Here is a 16,906-nt window from a genome sequence, read left to right as displayed (position 1 = left end):
AATAGCTCTAGGTTTAGTTTGAATGTTATCATCTTAAGCAGTCAGTGTGAATGATGTCAATTGAGATGTATAAAATACAGTGTATGATGATTAGAGGTGTTACCAGAGTGTTTTTTTTTTTTCCAGCATAATTATCTTATCGGTATTCAAACCTCCTTTCTCTCGGGCAACCAAACTTAGCCTTGGGGCGAGCAGGAAGAAAGAATTTACACATAGCCCAGAAAACAATTCTAATTTCCCCTAGAATGCTCAACCAGAAAGGAAGACAAAAGAATAGAAAACAGTAAATATAAATGAACTGAGATGGCTTTAATGTGAAGATGATGAATTCCAGTGCTTATTGATATCCCATCTATTTGCTTGTCCAGCAGAATTGAGACAAAATGAAAATTTATTTATGACTTTACATTTTAGGAACATAAGTGTAATGTCTTTTGTTAACAAAAATATATTCTCTTTTATATTTTTACTTGCCATGCCAAAAAAAAAAAAAAAAAATCTCATTCTCAGTACCTTATGTGCAGACTTTTTATTTATTTATTTATTTGTTTAATTATGTTTTTTTTTTTTTGGGGGGGGGGTGGAGGGGGTGTAAAGTCAGACTTTTTTGTTGGATTATTCCAGAACATTCCATCAAGATTTGTAACGAGTTTCCTCCCATCCTGGTAACTACATGGGTTGGAATTAGTGTTAATATAAACAAGATTAACAAAAAAACAACAACAACAACAACAAGCTGTTGTGCGTTAAGAGTGGATGATGCCCATTCACATTCTGTCTTTGAGGAATAGAAGGATGTGGATTCAACCCATTATACATGTATGCAGTAACCTGGTGAGATGTTTTACAAAATACAATTGGATTTTAAAGACTTGCATGGAATGGACTTGTGGACTTGTCAACTAATAGTATGGATGGCCACGTGTAGAACTTCAAATTTAAGCTAGAATCTTGCAATATATTTTCATAAAATTTTAAGATATAATTGATTGCTTTGATCTTGACATATATATAACATCAGAATCTATTTTTCTTATTTCATGTGAAATTGGTAGTATTGCCCATTCATTTGTGACATGAGACGGTCATGGTCATGGTGTTCTGTTTGTACATGTGAGGGGTTGACAAAAATGACTCCTATTAGTCGGGTTTACTAGATCCTGGTCTAAAGTCATTGTCTTTGAAGGATATGCTTGTGCGTACTGACAAAAGCAGGCACTCTTTTTCAAGGAAACACCTGTTCCTAGGATATCCATGTCCAGCTTTATGATAAGGTGGTGCAATTTTTATCAGCATGTGACATTTACTAGTCTTGAACAGAAAGTAACCAGTCAGTGCGGGCCTCAAGCTGTGTGTGGAGAGTGGGGGGGGGGGGGCTAGACCATAGGGGAGGGGGGCATTCCTGTGATCTTTCTGAAGGGATATTACATGTGAATGAGATATGAAACAGCTCTAGTGGTATACAAGTGCGTGTACATTGTAGTGGCGTTCGTACAATATTGGCTTACCGTGCATGAGAGGGTTATATTTGACCCGTCAGAAACAAAGTGCAATGTGTTGCTAGTGATAAGGCAATATTTTGGAATATTCTCCCCTTGTAGTGCACGGGCAGCAAATATTGTGATTGTCAGCCATGTCATACTGTCTCCTTTGAGACAGAGACAGTAGGCAATATCAGATGTTATTGTCTGTATCTGTGGCACAGGCAGTTTGCATTGTACGAATGAAGAGTTTGATCGCAAAATGACTTAACTCCATTCTTATTAATTTGAGATGTTTGCGATTAAATTAGCTTAGAAACAAAGGTTTTATTTTGCTCTATCTGATGATAGACTTACTTCAAAATGGTTTAAAATGGCGCTTAATCCGTTATGCGATCAAACCCTGCAAGTGATAGTCTGTGATGTCTTGTATCTAGTTTAAAGGTCAATGGACTGAGGTTGAATATTATGTGATTGATGTTTGATTTGTTTTTACATCAACTTTTTTTTAAAATGAAATGCCTTCTAATTTGCCTATTCTTCAACATTCCTTGAATTGATAGTGTATTTTCTTTCTTTCTTTCTTTCTTTTTTTGCCAGAGGAGAACCAGAGTTGTTGGTTTCACATTCTCATTGTAATTTTATAAACAAGACTGCAGCCAGGGTTCCTATATCATACATACAATAGCACCAATACCAAACAAGAAAAAAAAACAAAAAAACCCAAAAGTAAGGAAAGTCTTCCCTTTGTTATGGCTGGTGCTCAAGACTTTCACGCTCGTTTGTATTTCAGATTGATGAAAATTCACTTGAAAACATTTGTTGATACATATCCTTTTATAACAAAAACGAAGAATTAAAATTACATGTTTAGATGACTTAATTCTAGCTCAGACACAGCATGTTGTAATACTTACAATGTACAAGTATAGTTTTAATTGCTGATGAACAATGCTATGTTATACTGTAAAACATGATATATTCGCGGCATGAAATTTTCGCGAATTGGAGCTGACAGCCTTTTTCGCGGCATGAAATTTTCGCGAATTGCCACTGGCGTTCAATGCATGTAGTGTAGACAAAAACTTTCGCGTGCATTTTAATTTCGCAAATTTTGGCGCTCGCGAAATTCGCGAAATTAAAATGCACGCGAAAATTTCTTGTTTTACAGTATATATATTTTCAAATTAAGAACCGAAAACTGCAAGTTTTGATGATATAACTGTGATCACAGCATAGTATGTATACTATACTATACTATACTATACTATACTATACTATACTAGAAGCCATAAATGAGAATTTCATAACATATAATCATTGAATTGATTTCATTTTCTTTTAGTAATTAACGTACATACATTAGATTAGCAAGCCTGCTATAGCTTCTCTGGTGTTATATCTCAGTACATGCAGTATGAATTCCTTTAAGTTATTCTGCCATGTTTTGTGTCTGGCCTTTTGCAACAAGTCTCTTTAATAATGGGCCAAATATATGTTCTTGTGTAGCAAGAAATCATAAAGAAACAAGTGAGCATGATTAATGAGTATTAGATGAAATCATATTTTTTAAATTTCTTCGTGAAGGACAGAAATTTTCTGTGACTAAGGCAAGACTTTATTGCAAAAATGTGTTTGCTTAATTATTCAACTAATTGTCTTATGTGTAGTTGGAAAAAAATAGAATGCATTTTAAAATACCCTCTTTTTGTAATGTCTAAATAGCTTTAACTCTTAATATGTCAATGTTATAACATGGTGTTGACATCGGTGTTACTCAAATGTGAACAAAACATGAATATCCTGAACTTGTGACATTATTTGAAAAAACAAAAACAAGAACAAAAACAAACAAACAAACGAACAAAAACAAAACAAAACTGAGCCTAGGTGTGCATTTTCACCTCTTAAGGTAGAAGGTGCATATTTTAATTTGGAGGGGAATGGAATGAAATGTAAGTGATATTTAATGATTTCTCATGGCAACAAGTCCAATATGCTTGTACCAAATATATTTGAGACACACTATATTGAGGATGTTGTTTGTAGTAGCATGGACAAGACTGATCTACCAGTATTCTCAGCCAGAATTGTGCAAAGTGATGTCATCATGATTTTTGTTATTCAAATTCATAATTTTCTTCTGTAGGGCAATTTGTCAATCAGTTGCAATGATTTTTGTTCTTCCAATATTCATTGTGTGTTCTCTTTTCTCTACAAGTGTAAAGCTGTTTTTAACTACACTACACACCATTTTCAGTGTGGTATGGTCTCACTTCAGTCCTGGATAAGTTTTTACATCTACTTTATATTCCACCTTGTGTTGATTAATTGAAAACTTGGAATTTGATTAGCCTGAAACCGTGCATAATTATAATACATCCCCCTCTTTAGTACCCCCCCCCCCCCCCCCCGTTTTGTTTATCCTTGTGACCTTATACTGTATACTCAAATGTCACCGGAAAAAGCACAGGGTGCAACCAACGGAATGCTTATCATGGCATGGTTTTTATATTGGAGGGTAATTTTTCCAGAGGTGGCAGCTGTATTCAACTCCTATCATAGTCTTGTTCACAAATTCATATGAAAAGAATGATTTTGTCAGTGTTTGATGAAATTACAGATTTACTGAATGTGTTGGTAAACACATGTGACCATACATACTAAACACCTGCTGGAAACCAAGTATGCTGAATGACAATTTACACAGATACGGATGTGTGGGACTGGCGTAATTATTTTTTTGTCCATGCAAGCCGATGATGAAATGTAATATAATACAGGATACGTTGGTGATTTGATTGTCCAAATGTTGCGTCTTTGAAATAATTTCCTTGACCAAATTTTCTTACTTGCATGTCACATAATATCTTGTGTAGATTGTGAAAAAAAAATGGATGCTTGCAATATTTTCTTGAACTTCACTCAGGCTTATTATTGTGTAAGTCATCTAGTTGTAGTTCTTTTTCTTTCTTTTTTAAAAGCCAAGTAAAATTATGTCTTTGCAGGAGCAAAAGAATATACGAAATCCAATGGATATTTGTAATTTTTGCATGTAGGCAACCTATGTTCCTTGAGACAAAGAATTGTACTTTGATTACCATACTCTCATTGAAAATAAAAAAATAAATCAAGTGACCAACAATTCCTGATATTTTGATACCGTTGACCATAAGTGAAGATTTTGAAATGGGAGGTAGCGATACAAACTTTCAGACAGTTTTCTGTGTGTCTGTTAAAGGAATGGATTCTCCTTTCAGATGGACGGGGGGGGGGGGGGGGGGGGAACTCCCCCCTGTGTTTTGTGTGCAGTTGAAATACAATTGTCAATGCAGTAGCCGAGCTAACAGTCTGAGTTTAATGAATTGATACAACTTGTCTAATTTCACCATCATTATAATGCTGTCAAGGTAGACATAAAAATTTTCTTTACAGTTGTCTTTACAGTCACATAACTTCAAAGGAAGCTCTATGTTTTTCATAAATTATTGTATTCTCAAAAAGACAGAAAAGAAAAAAAACAGCAAAAAGCGCAGTCACATTATTTTCATGTGCACATTTTTGTGCTCAGATGGATCGATATCTAGTGTCTTCAATGACATGTAACAATACGATATCCATGGTATGCCATGAACAGATGTGTGAGGAAATACTCAGTAGAGTACCGAAGTGATGATATCACAGTCTTGTCTTATAGCTTGGCGTGGAACCAGGTGTGTTCACAGATCGATATTCAGGCCATGTGAGGTTGTTTATAGAACCAGTTTCCATGGCGATAAGCCAAGACGTCACACTTTGGAGCTGTATATGTGTCTCTCAAGAAAATGTTAAAGTCAATCGACACTTCATAGCAGAAGCAAAGAAATAGTTGTCCCACTTGAATGATTGTGAACGTGTCATCAGCGACCTCCATAGCCTTAATAGTATGCAGGTTGTTTATGTACATTTACGTCTCAATGCATTGTTATGTGTGCATTTGCGTGAAAGGAGTCGACAGTTGACATTGTAGAGGTCGTTATAGCAAGGTGATCGCTTACGCAGAATAAATATCATGTGAAATAGAAAATTTTGCCATTCTTTTCATCTGAAAAATCATGTTAAATGTATGCCCGCTGGACTCAAGTAAAACAGAGGATGTTAACCGAAGTGTGTATGAATTTACATCTAGCAAATTGCATATCGGCTAATTTGAAATGAAGCACACATTATTCCATTCTAATCATTTTCGACTCCCAGCCGCATGACCGGTGTGCAGAAATTAATTTTTGATATGCAGGAATATTAGCACATAACCAGGTATTGAACCCCGTCGCATCAGATTTTATTCATTTCCCTCTTGCTCTTTTTTGTCGCAAACATGGTGAAAATAGAAACAGTTGATTTTATGAAGCTTCTTTCCTCAGGAATAGCATTGCTTTTTTTTTATTATGATGTAGAAAGGAAGAAATGTTGCGCAACATATGCCTCAACGAGTGATGTGACTTGAGTGAGAGGACTCGTCTGTAGCAGTTACCTTTCGTGTCGTCAACCCGTAAGACTGTGTAGTCGCTGTTCAGACGTTTTCAAAATCCATGAACATTATTATTATTTCATTATTATTATTATTATTAATATTAATAGTATTATTGTCATCACTATTATTACTATTATTATCATCGTCATCATTAATATTTTTGCTGTTGTTATTATTAACTTGAAGGGCTAATTTCTTTTCAAAATGTATGGTGGCGAGGACCAAGAAAGAAGGAAAAGGACCAAACACAAGACAGGAAAGAAAGAGATGTATATAGCTGTGATGTTTGGATGTGCATGATTGTGGGAGTGGAAGTGAGAGAGAGGGGGGAGAGAGAAATTTAGTTGTATGACAGTAGTAATGGTGGTGACTGAAAAAGATTGAAACGAACCGTTGTGAGCCTATCTCCTTCGGACTACATAAAGTTCGCAAATATCAACGACTAAAGTGTCCATATGCCCGAGAACTAGGTTGCTGCATATGACGCTGTATCATCTGGTGATGATGAATTTTCCTTTTAACTGATATGTATGTAGTATGTTATTGTAATTTCTTTTTTCTTGTCTTTTGTTGTTGTTGTTTTTGTGCTCGTTCTAGTTCTTTGTCACAATGCCAAATAATGTGCTATCGTGTAAGTTCCATCAAGTTGTGTACGGCGTATTTTTGACTGAATGATTTTTACTGCGGGAACACCAGTGTATTTCATCGCAGAATATTTGTTATGAGAATTATGTGATTACTCTATTACTGCAAGTGTAACTAGCATAAAATAAAGACCGATTATAAGTATCTATGTGTCCTGCTCGCTCGCACTGTCGTCTTCACTTTTTTTTTAAAATTATTTTTGTCATGATGAATGGTTTTCGTGTACTTCCTGCCCCTCCCCTAACATAGGTCATATAGGTACAGTCAAACATTTCCCACTGTTTCTAATAGCGTTTGATATACTAATACATGTCAGTGGTGTGTTTGTGTGTTTGCGAACACCAGCTTTTACGATGGGTGTGACAATGTGCTCGCTGGCATGGACTTATCGTTACAATTAAGTGATATATATATATATATATATATATATATATATATATATATATACCTGAAAATAAAAACAACCAAAGTTGATTCCAGAAAATATAGAAAAATAGAAATCATTTAAATTTCATGTTTCTAGCTTTTTTTATTGAGTGAAATGTTATTCATACAAATTTAAATGTAAAACATTCCTTTGATTGATTTTATATCTATCTATACATGACTTCGTAAAGGGTCTCCAAATGCGATAGCCTAATTTGGACTTGGGTCGTTTTTATATTCAGGATTTCATGTATATATATATATATATATATATATATATATATATATATATATATATACACAAATGATATACTCTAAACAAAGAATAAGTTCCCCCTAAAGCTAATCACTCTAATTTCTAGATACGGAAACTTTGACAAAATCTGAATACAGAGGCATGTAGCTGTTCTTAGCTTCCTTTCAAGTGATATTCAGCACATATCAAACGGTCATGCTTCAGTGAGCATTTCTCTAAAGACAAAATGGTCACTTTTTGAAGTTCACAACTCAATTTCGTAACTTTTATTAATGATGTCAGAATAAATTCCACATTTCCAGCAGAAGAAGGCAGGCAACATACAACTTATGTGCTTCCTATCATGTCATATGATTTGTTGGCAAAATTTCACGGTTGTGTGCCCACGTGGTAGAAATTGCAAACACTGCAGTTTTGTCATTTTTCCGTGCTAAATTTAATTCAAGACATCGAATTTATGTTTTAGAAAGCTCATTATACGATGTTAACACTTGTGTCAATTCACGGTTGAACGAGGACATGGAACAAACCAAAAAATACATTAAATTTGTGTCGTATGTGTAACTTGAATTCCGTGCACTGAAAAAAACAAGTGAATAACATTTTTATCACCATGTAAGTGTATCAGTATTCCTGTGGCATTTCTTTCAAAATTTTATATATCAATGAGCACGTGGGTCTGAAAAACCCCTTTTATGATACGGGATTATAATTCAGTAGCTACCTTGGCTTAAGTGTTGAAATACATTCTTTTATTCACAGGAATTTGACGGAATCCTGGGCGGATTTCTTGTTTGTGTTTTGAAGCCAGGATCGTGTAGGTGTATGTGCGTGTGTGTGTTTGGGGGGGGGGGGGGGGGGGAGCCATTGGGGTTGTGCCCCCCACCCACCCCTTATAACTGCAGATAGCTGTCGGGTGTATTTTGCTGACTCATCGAAATTAAGAGTCGGTCGTTATCGACTTAGTATTTGGTTACAATATGTGCTAACATGAATCATATTTTGAAATAGGCATCCTCTATAAACCGATACTGTATTACGTATACAAGTATATTATGTAATTTTCTCAATCATCACGATGTCGATCGTTGCAACAACTAACCGATTTGTAGATATCATCCAGGAATGTCCGTATCGAAGTTGTTAGAAACCTCATCACATAACGCACCATTCTCCACACTCTTGTCATTTGCCGTCTTTAAAATTCGTCAGGGTTGCGGTGTTCATTTATGCATAGCTAAAGATAGTAACTACATGGCAAATCTATGACTCGACAGATTAATGAAGACACTTTGAGATGCTTTGAGATTTCCATTGTGATGTATTTATTTTGCAGAAGATTTCTTGGGTGACATAAAAATACACAGTAATAGAAGGAAAAGAAGCCATGCAAATCATCTTTCGCTACATGTGCCTGAAAATTGCTACAATCATAACAGAATTTTGGGCTACACTGAAAAAAGCCAACATAATTATTATTTTTATTATTTTTTTTTTATTCGTACTAATGCAGTAACAACCAACGCTTGACCTATCACCGATTTTTTTCTTTAAATCATTTTTTTTTCCTTTTCATTTTTTCCCTCCTGTCTGCTTTTAGAGTGTGCAGCGATAGAACTACGATGTCGAACTTCTCGCTATTCTGCTGTTTCAACGAGTGGAGCAAACTACTAAATAAAGCTGCCGGGGAAATTGCAATACCGAGTATCAAGTATAGCTTGATATCGACATGTGCTGCCTTAACCCTAACGAGAACTCATTTGCGAAGTGGCTGAATGATTACTCGGCAAAGAATAATTATGCGTGAAGCCCAAGTCAATTATTATAAAGGTACCATAATTATTTGAAATCCTGGAAAATCGGCCTAAAGTGAGCAATATACTGTATGAACAAACATGGGTAACTTTGGATGACATTGTTCGTCCTGTCACCGCACTACCACCTCACATAAAACATCCTCTAAGGGAGAGTCATATCTGCCCATTTCTGCAAGAGGTCATGCCCCATCTCTCCTTGCAGATTGAACTCCCGGCTTCGACCTCTGCTCTTACTTTTGCTCCCGTGACTATGCTTTCCTTTGCTTTTGCTCCCGTGACTATGCTTTCCTTTGCTCTTGCTGCCGTGACTATGTTTCCCTTTGCTTTTGCTGCCCTTGCTTTTGCTGCCCTTGCTTTTGCTGCCCTTGCTGTGTTTACCACTACGGCTGCCAGAGCTACTGCTGCCGCTACTGCTGCCGCTACTGCTGTCACTCCAGTGCCACCAGGGTGGCCGTGGGGCGGGGCCTGGTTTGGGAGAGGGAGGAGGGGCAGGGGGTTTTGGGCTTGGTGGTCTGACCGGGGGTTGTGGTTTGGGCCTTGGAGGGGGTCGTGGTTTAGGGGCAGGCTTGGTGGTCTGACCGGGGGTTGTGGTTTGGGCCTTGGAGGGGGTCGTGGTTTTGGTCTTGGAGGGGGACGCGGTTTACCCCCTCCGCCGCCTCCACCACCACCACCACCGCCTCCACCCCACCACCACCACCGCCTCCACACACCACCACCACCACCACCGCCTCCACCTCCACCACCACCACCTCCACCTCCGTTTCCTGGTCTAGGTTTTGGCATGGGTTTTGGCTTAGGTTTGTTTCCCCCTCCTCCGCCTCCACCACCTCCACCTCCACCTCCGCCCCATCCTCCCCCTCCGCCCATCCTCCTCCTCCACCACCTCCTCCTCCACCACCACCTCCACCACACCACCTCCGCCTCCTCCGTTGCCTGGTCTAGCTTTGGCCTGGTTTTGGCTTGGGTTTATACCTCATCCTCCTCCTCCTCTCCCCCACCTCCACCCCCGCCCCATCCTCCTCTCCACCCCATCCTCCTCCACCTCCTCCCCCTCCTTCCTCCTCCTCCCCCTCCAGGCTGTGGACGCGGTTTGTACCCTCCACCTCCTCCTCCACCACCACCTCCCCCCTCCGCCACCGCCTCCTCCTCCGCCACCTCCACCCCCTCCTCTATTATTTCCATTGCAAGGACCCCGTCCACCACCGGCCACCTCCACCACCGCCGCCTCCTCCACCACCACCGCCTCGCCTCCTCCAGACCCTTTTCCTCTGCTTCCAGTGCGTCGACCACAATTGCCGCTTTTGCATCCTCGGGAAAAGAGTTCCAGTTCTCGCACTATTGCATCCATAGATTCGACTTCCGCTTCTTTCATCTCAAGACCCTTGAAGGGAGAAAAGAAGCGTAGACCAATTCCATTTAATGATATCGTACAAGTTGTATAGTACAAACACTCAACAAACACTATTATAAAGATCACAGGGATGGTACAGTTTTTGGTAGAGATGCTACTTAAACGCGGGACCTACCTATCATTAGGACCACTTCCTTTGTTTTAATATCTCAGCTACTTCAAAACCAGTCTTCATCAATATATCACTGCTAGGGATCTCTTGTCAAATCTGCTTTTGATGCACATGCAAAAGCATCGCATTATTTGCCTATTTTAGCTGAGATCATTAGGTAACAACCATGATCACTGTCATAAGATTATGGCAAGGAATACAAAGAACAAACGCAAAATAAAGACGTTTCTATCGGTATACATTTCGACACTTTCTATACAAGAAACCGTGAAATATGGTAGGTGGGAGGTAGACTCTTTTGTGTATTTTTGTCTTTCATAGAAATTTTGCTCAATAACTGTTGTACAACATTCAAGCACAAAATAAAGGCATAAACACAAATAAAGAAGTCTCAGATTGGCTCCGATACACTACTTATCACCATGGACTATGGTGAAGCTGGACCAAAATAGTCCCCATCCCACCCCCACCCCCCCCCAAAAAAAGTTTAATAATACATTGACATTAATTCTTGACAGCATAAGATAACTTCATAGTGAGTAATTGGGTTTCCGAAGGAAAAAAAAAATGACAACAACAACAAACAAACAAAAAACGTACTCTAAGATTTGTTTCGATGCAAATGCACTAAGGCATGTAAGGCATGAATATTCGGGTCTAGCACGATACATTTTAGTTACACTTTACGATATTCCGTGGTATTTAACTACTGAGTTGAGATTCTGAATGGAAAAGAGAATCACTACTTGAGTTATAAATTCCAGTAACAAAGTTACTGAACTCATGAATTTAGGTTTAAAATCACATTTCACGGGAAAAAATACATTCAAATAATAACATGCACTGTCACAACAAAAACATCAACAAATATAACAAGTAACTTGCATCATGCTCTAACTCTCACACATACCAATCTCGGGTTGTATTGAATATTACAGTTCCGACCTGCTTTCTAAGCAAAATTTCTGATTTGTGTTCCTTTTACATTTCTTATTCAAAAGTTTCATGAGGCCAGATTGTTTCTAATTAAACCCCCTCCCCGCCCCCCACCCCCCCCCCCCCCAAAAAAAAATCATACACCATCAGGTTACAACATTATTTCTACTGAAATGCATACGATTTCACAAGCAATCTAATGGCCTTTTCCAAAGTGACGTATCAGCTGAGTCCTGTATTGGTCTCGGATGCTAGAAAAAAAAAAAATAAGTTAAGGGAAAGAAAGCAAACAGGAAATTATAATTCAAAATTACCTGTCCCACATCATCGGCATCGACCTGGAGTCCCTCTCCGGCATCGTATTCGAGGTCATAATTATCCCCTACGTCATCATTTAGCTCACGTTCTTCCTCCATGGACTCATACGAGGCTCGAAATCTGTCGTAGCCGATACCGTGATGGTAGTCGATCTCCTGGTCATCATAGCCGTCTCTGTCTTCCTGGTAATCTCTTTCCTCTTCCTCGACCACGAACGTATCGTCATACATCTGCCGGAAGTTGCCATCGTCATCGTCTCTTTCTTCAAGAGTATCGTCGTCGTAACCGTATTCATCATCTCTGGCATCATACTCTTCATCAGCCCTTGAGTCGACAACGCCGTCACCTCCATCCTGGCCGTAAGCGTAGATGTCGTTGTCCACTGCTGCCTCTTCTGGTACTGCCTCGAGTTCCTCGGCGCCATACGCCGGATACTCGTCGGGTAGCTCTACAACTTCGTTAGCGCGAACAGCTGCCCGAGAAGAGAACCCCACCAGAACGATGAGGGCGAGCAGAGGCGCGAAGACGCGCCGAGACCCCCTCTGGCCTGCCATGGCAGCGGAATGAGCGACCCTGGTGCAAGCCCCACCTATATCTGAAGTAGATGTTCACTTGGACCCCCTTTTAAAGGACCCTTACCTGGGAAGAAGGGGCTAATTTGTACGTACCACTTGAACCCGTTTACGAGTGCAATCGGTCAAAATCCGTCATTTGTCCCATTCTTGAGGAATATCAAATTTACGTAGTATCAGAGTGTTAGGTCTGTCAATACTACACATTTGTCTGAAAATGTCACTACATAAGTGCAAACTAGGTGCAGTCTAAGAAGAGTATATAGACCATTGCAGAATGATCAATCATTCGCTAACTGCAACATGGCTTCACGACATGGTTACTTAAACTAAATAACCCATTTGAATCTATTCGGTCGAAATAAAATTATGACAGAGAATTCCAATCGATCAAAAACAGGACTGAAAATATAAGCATCAATAGAAGAGCAAGACATCAAAATAGTTACAGTAGTCACTCAGTATTGCATCGCACCGGTAATCTCCTTGCCAACTCCTTCAGAAAGTATACAGTCATTTCTCATCTCGTCGACGAAATGTTCATTTCGTTACGAAATGATCATTTCGTCGACGAAATGCCTGATTTCGTAATGAAATGGGCTAGGCGACACTTAGCGAACCATACAAAACTACTGTTTTTGTCCATGGTTTAAACCATGGTTTCAATAAATTTGTACCACCTTCGTGAATTCGGCCCAAAGTGGACGATAATAGATTTAGTCTTGTCGAAAAATTCTCTCTTTCACAAGAAAATTAACATAATTATAGAAAAAAAAAATAGATTCCGTTCATTCCTCAGGAACTGCTTTCGAGTTATTTCTCATTCTGCATAATGTAATCTTAGCCACTTGTCAAATTTCTTGTTACCCGAGAGCAAACACGGTTGCTCAGATGTCTGTAACCGCGCTCTTTGAACTATCAATCTGACCGTTGGCACTACACTCTGTCTTTCAGGAAGAAAGCATTAACCCGCTGAGGACGAGCAGATTTTTCTATAACACGCACTTCCCATAGACCGTGTAGACACCTGCCCAAGAATGCTCGGGATCGGTCTTCAATGGGTTAAGCTAGTATTCAGAGCAAGGAAGTCTGTGGAACCAGCCCTTCGTATACTAGTAATCTCTTGTGAATTGACATTTGCAAAGTATACATAGCATGTTCAGCCCCCCCCCCCCCCCCCACCGCCCCCGAAGATATGTTGTTGTACAAGCAGTTTAAACACTCTCAACTTGTGTCATAGCACGAAGTATTTTCATCGAATGTGGGCGGGCACAAATAACAAATATTCCATAAACAAGACGATTGATGATAAATCGTTTTCCGTATACATGAATATGTTTGAAGAAATTTAGGTAAACATGGCCCACTGCACTATCAAATTGGGTAGTAAGAGAGAGAGAGAGAGAGAGATGAGAATACTGAACACGTGCATTATTTTTTTTAAAGAATGAGGGCTCATTCTCTTTGCGATTGCTCTCGACTATTGATGGATAAATGTCAAGTGGTACATTATTGACTTCGCGGGTCGGTAAAATCCCATTACAGGTCATATTGACTATGCGATCAAGCAAAAAAAAAAGTCTTACAATTGTACGGCCTGTAATATCCCCATGAACTTTATTGACTGCTATATTCCTCTAAAATTACGAAAGAATGAAACCAGACGTTTTGTCTCGTGAGATTTTTTAAAAATGGGTTTTTACATCTTATAGTATAAAACATGTTTGCTTCTATTCGAATACATGTATTCAACACTGTATCTATAAGTATTTTACACCTTGGCGTCTTCTTGCACCATGCAATACACACTCCTTTCTCTCTTCATCACCATCTTCAACAGCTTAGGAGAGGATCTAAGCCTCGTTTTAGTGATATCAGGTTTTTGTTATTATGTCTGTAATGATTACATAATAACCAAAGAAAGTTCTTGCAAATTTAATCAAACACATTGGGGGCATTTTTATGTTTAACTTCAGATGGGGACTTTTTTTACTGCCATATATTAAGTGCTCCTTCCATTGTGATTAAAGTAGTCTTTATAGCATAGCTTCCAATTTTCTTCTTGTGTCATACACCATTAGTGGTCAATTGCGAAGCTATATTATGACGTCATTTGATCGTGTTCCCTGGATAGAATTTTGACTCAGATTTGATTAAGAGACAGAGACACATGAGAGATATAGCGTATAGTGAAAAATGTGTTATTCGACACACACAACAAATGTTTATTTATATACATTCACGTTTTGATAGTAATACATACATATATATAAATGTATTTGAATATATTTATAACATTTACATGACGGAAAGTAGAGATATAAAACTCTTCAGTGTCGATATACATTATGAAGTTACATGGAGAAGATTTATAAGAGATAGAAAGATAGATATGCATTCGTATTATGAATTTTATATCTAAACATTGGACATTTGATAATAATTGACAGTGAGGGTGCTGTGGAAATACTTTAGAAATGGGAGTCGCATCGACTTTTCACATCATAGTCCTTCGATGTTTGAAACTTTACATCGGCTGATTAACATTTCCAGACACGAAAGGATTTGATCAATATTTTGCCAAATTGTGAAGAAAAATATCTTCGAGTACTGCTTGCCGTGGCAAAATGACCAATTCTTTAGCATGATCATGGACCGTAAATAGACCACAGTTTGGTTAGAGTGAATTTGAAAAGTGAATTTTGAAAAGTGAATAGAATATGCATAATATAAATTCTTGAATTGGGATTTAAGTCAGTTCAATAACAACACTTCGGATTTCTATATTCCTCATTTTTATCCTCAATGGTTATTAAGCTAGCGATACTGTGAGGATACGATATTTCAATAACTTTTCAAATCTAGTTGTTGTCTAAGATACTTGGCGATTCCGTCGATCATCTATACAGGCTTTATATACACGTCATAAGCTGGATATAAGCGGGATATATGCGGGATGAGTGCACAAGCAGTGACTGTAACATTACGGTACCGAGACATAACAGGATTTAGGACATCATACACATCTCAAATAATACACTTGAATGATTCATATTTCAGTGAAATCAGTCGGGTGATAACAGCAAACAAAACTTATTTGACGGATACACACAGAAATGACACACTGTATAGATTTCAAGAAGACGCATACAAAGATGACATGCTGTACCATAATTATGTCCCCCCCCAAAAAAAAAAAAAAAAAATACAATCGGACTTTTTACAACGATAACTTTAAAAATAGTAAATCAACCCAAATGAAATTTCAACGTTTTCAAGGTAGGAAACTACAACTCATTACCTACATCTTATACAGAACACCCCATTCAATTTGCTTCAGTGGTCAAAGAGAAATAAGAATCTATGTAGAGCATGTCAGGAATCCCTTCACCTCCAAACTTTGTCAGTTGTCGTTTGATCAATTGTCTGTGTTTACAATTCCAAGAGCATCCAAGTATTGAACTTGGAAGAAACACACCCATGGCATAGCTTGCTTTAGAACGATCCACATTTCTCCGTGACCACCTAACCAAACTGAATGTGGTTTTCTGCAAAATGTAGGTGAGAAGTTACAGTTTCATTACCTGAAATAACATTTAGATTGTCTAATCATTTGAAAGTTATCAATGCGGAAATACGATTGTATTTTTGGGGATATACTGAACAACTATTTCGAGTTTAGCAGAGAATTTCTGATACATGTATACAAAATATCTGTTTAGCAATTGCGCGTCAGAATACATACGCCATTCTTCATTGGTATGATAATACTGCAGTAAGTTGCAAAATACTTTAGTGAAAGTTCTGTGTATTTTTGTCGTACATGTAGTAATCACGGTTCGATATTGATGGTAGCCCATGGGGCCACTGTAAAATTAATGTCGGGCCACTAAAAAAAAAAAACATGTCTTTTAGTTGCCTGGTCGGGCAGCTGAGAGCCACACTCTTTTTTAGGGCCACCAACACTTCAGGTTAAGAATTGTGTTGGCCCAAATGGACTAGCAGAGCAAAAAGATAAATGTATACAGTTATGTATCTGCCTATATATCTGTTTTTGTCTTATGGGTGAGAATATAAGGGTGATAAAGATACATTTCATGACACATATAAAGTGCATCTCTGTTCATCATGTTCATTATCCACAGTGCAGCAGACATGATTCGATTGTGATCCGATTGGTTGCTACGGCTTGGAAAGCGATACCGACTTAATATGAAATGAAGCAAGCTTCCCAACAGTCGAGATCCATTTAGGTGTGCATATGGACAGCTATTACTCCAGGGCGAGTTGCATCAAAGTCGGATGGTATGGCGTTGGGTGCATTTGCACTTTATTTTATCAAATAAATTAAATGAATCACAGTCACGATGCGACGAGAGTCGTGAGCCAATCGAGCCCGTCATCACCTTCGCCACCATG

The 16,906-nt window shown here is 38.4% G+C and overlaps 1 protein-coding gene across 1 annotated transcript; it reads right to left on the bottom strand.

Moving 5' to 3' along the window:
* Positions 1-10,111: 10,111 nt before the first annotated feature.
* On the bottom strand, positions 10,112-12,518 carry LOC139708268 (uncharacterized). The gene is made up of 2 exons (XM_071620240.1): positions 11,912-12,518; positions 10,112-10,519 (listed from the first exon to the last, which is right to left on the bottom strand). Exons 1-2 carry the CDS (start codon positions 12,467-12,469, stop codon positions 10,112-10,114), a joined length of 966 nt encoding a protein of 321 aa, XP_071476341.1. The 5' UTR covers positions 12,470-12,518.
* Between the last annotated feature and the right edge of the window lie 4,388 nt (positions 12,519-16,906).

The sequence above is a fragment of the Diadema antillarum genome, unplaced genomic scaffold (assembly GCF_040938485.1).
Source record: "Diadema antillarum isolate AM-2024a unplaced genomic scaffold, OU_Dant_1.0 seq00001323_RagTag, whole genome shotgun sequence".
Lineage (NCBI taxonomy): Eukaryota > Metazoa > Echinodermata > Echinoidea > Diadematoida > Diadematidae > Diadema > Diadema antillarum.
Note: the sequence above shows the minus strand (reverse complement) of the source record. Positions and strands in the feature narration are given on the sequence as shown.

What these genes read in the sequence shown, in the direction of transcription:
- LOC139708268 (XM_071620240.1), bottom strand. Translation starts at nt 12,469, where the DNA reads ATGGCAGGCCAGAGGGGGTCTCGGCGCGTCTTCGCGCCTCTGCTCGCC. An exon ending in ATGCCGATGATGTGGGACAG is followed by an intron (nt 10,520 to 11,911) that starts GTAATTTTGAAT and finishes TCTCCCTTCAAG; the next exon opens with GGTCTTGAGATGAAAGAAGC.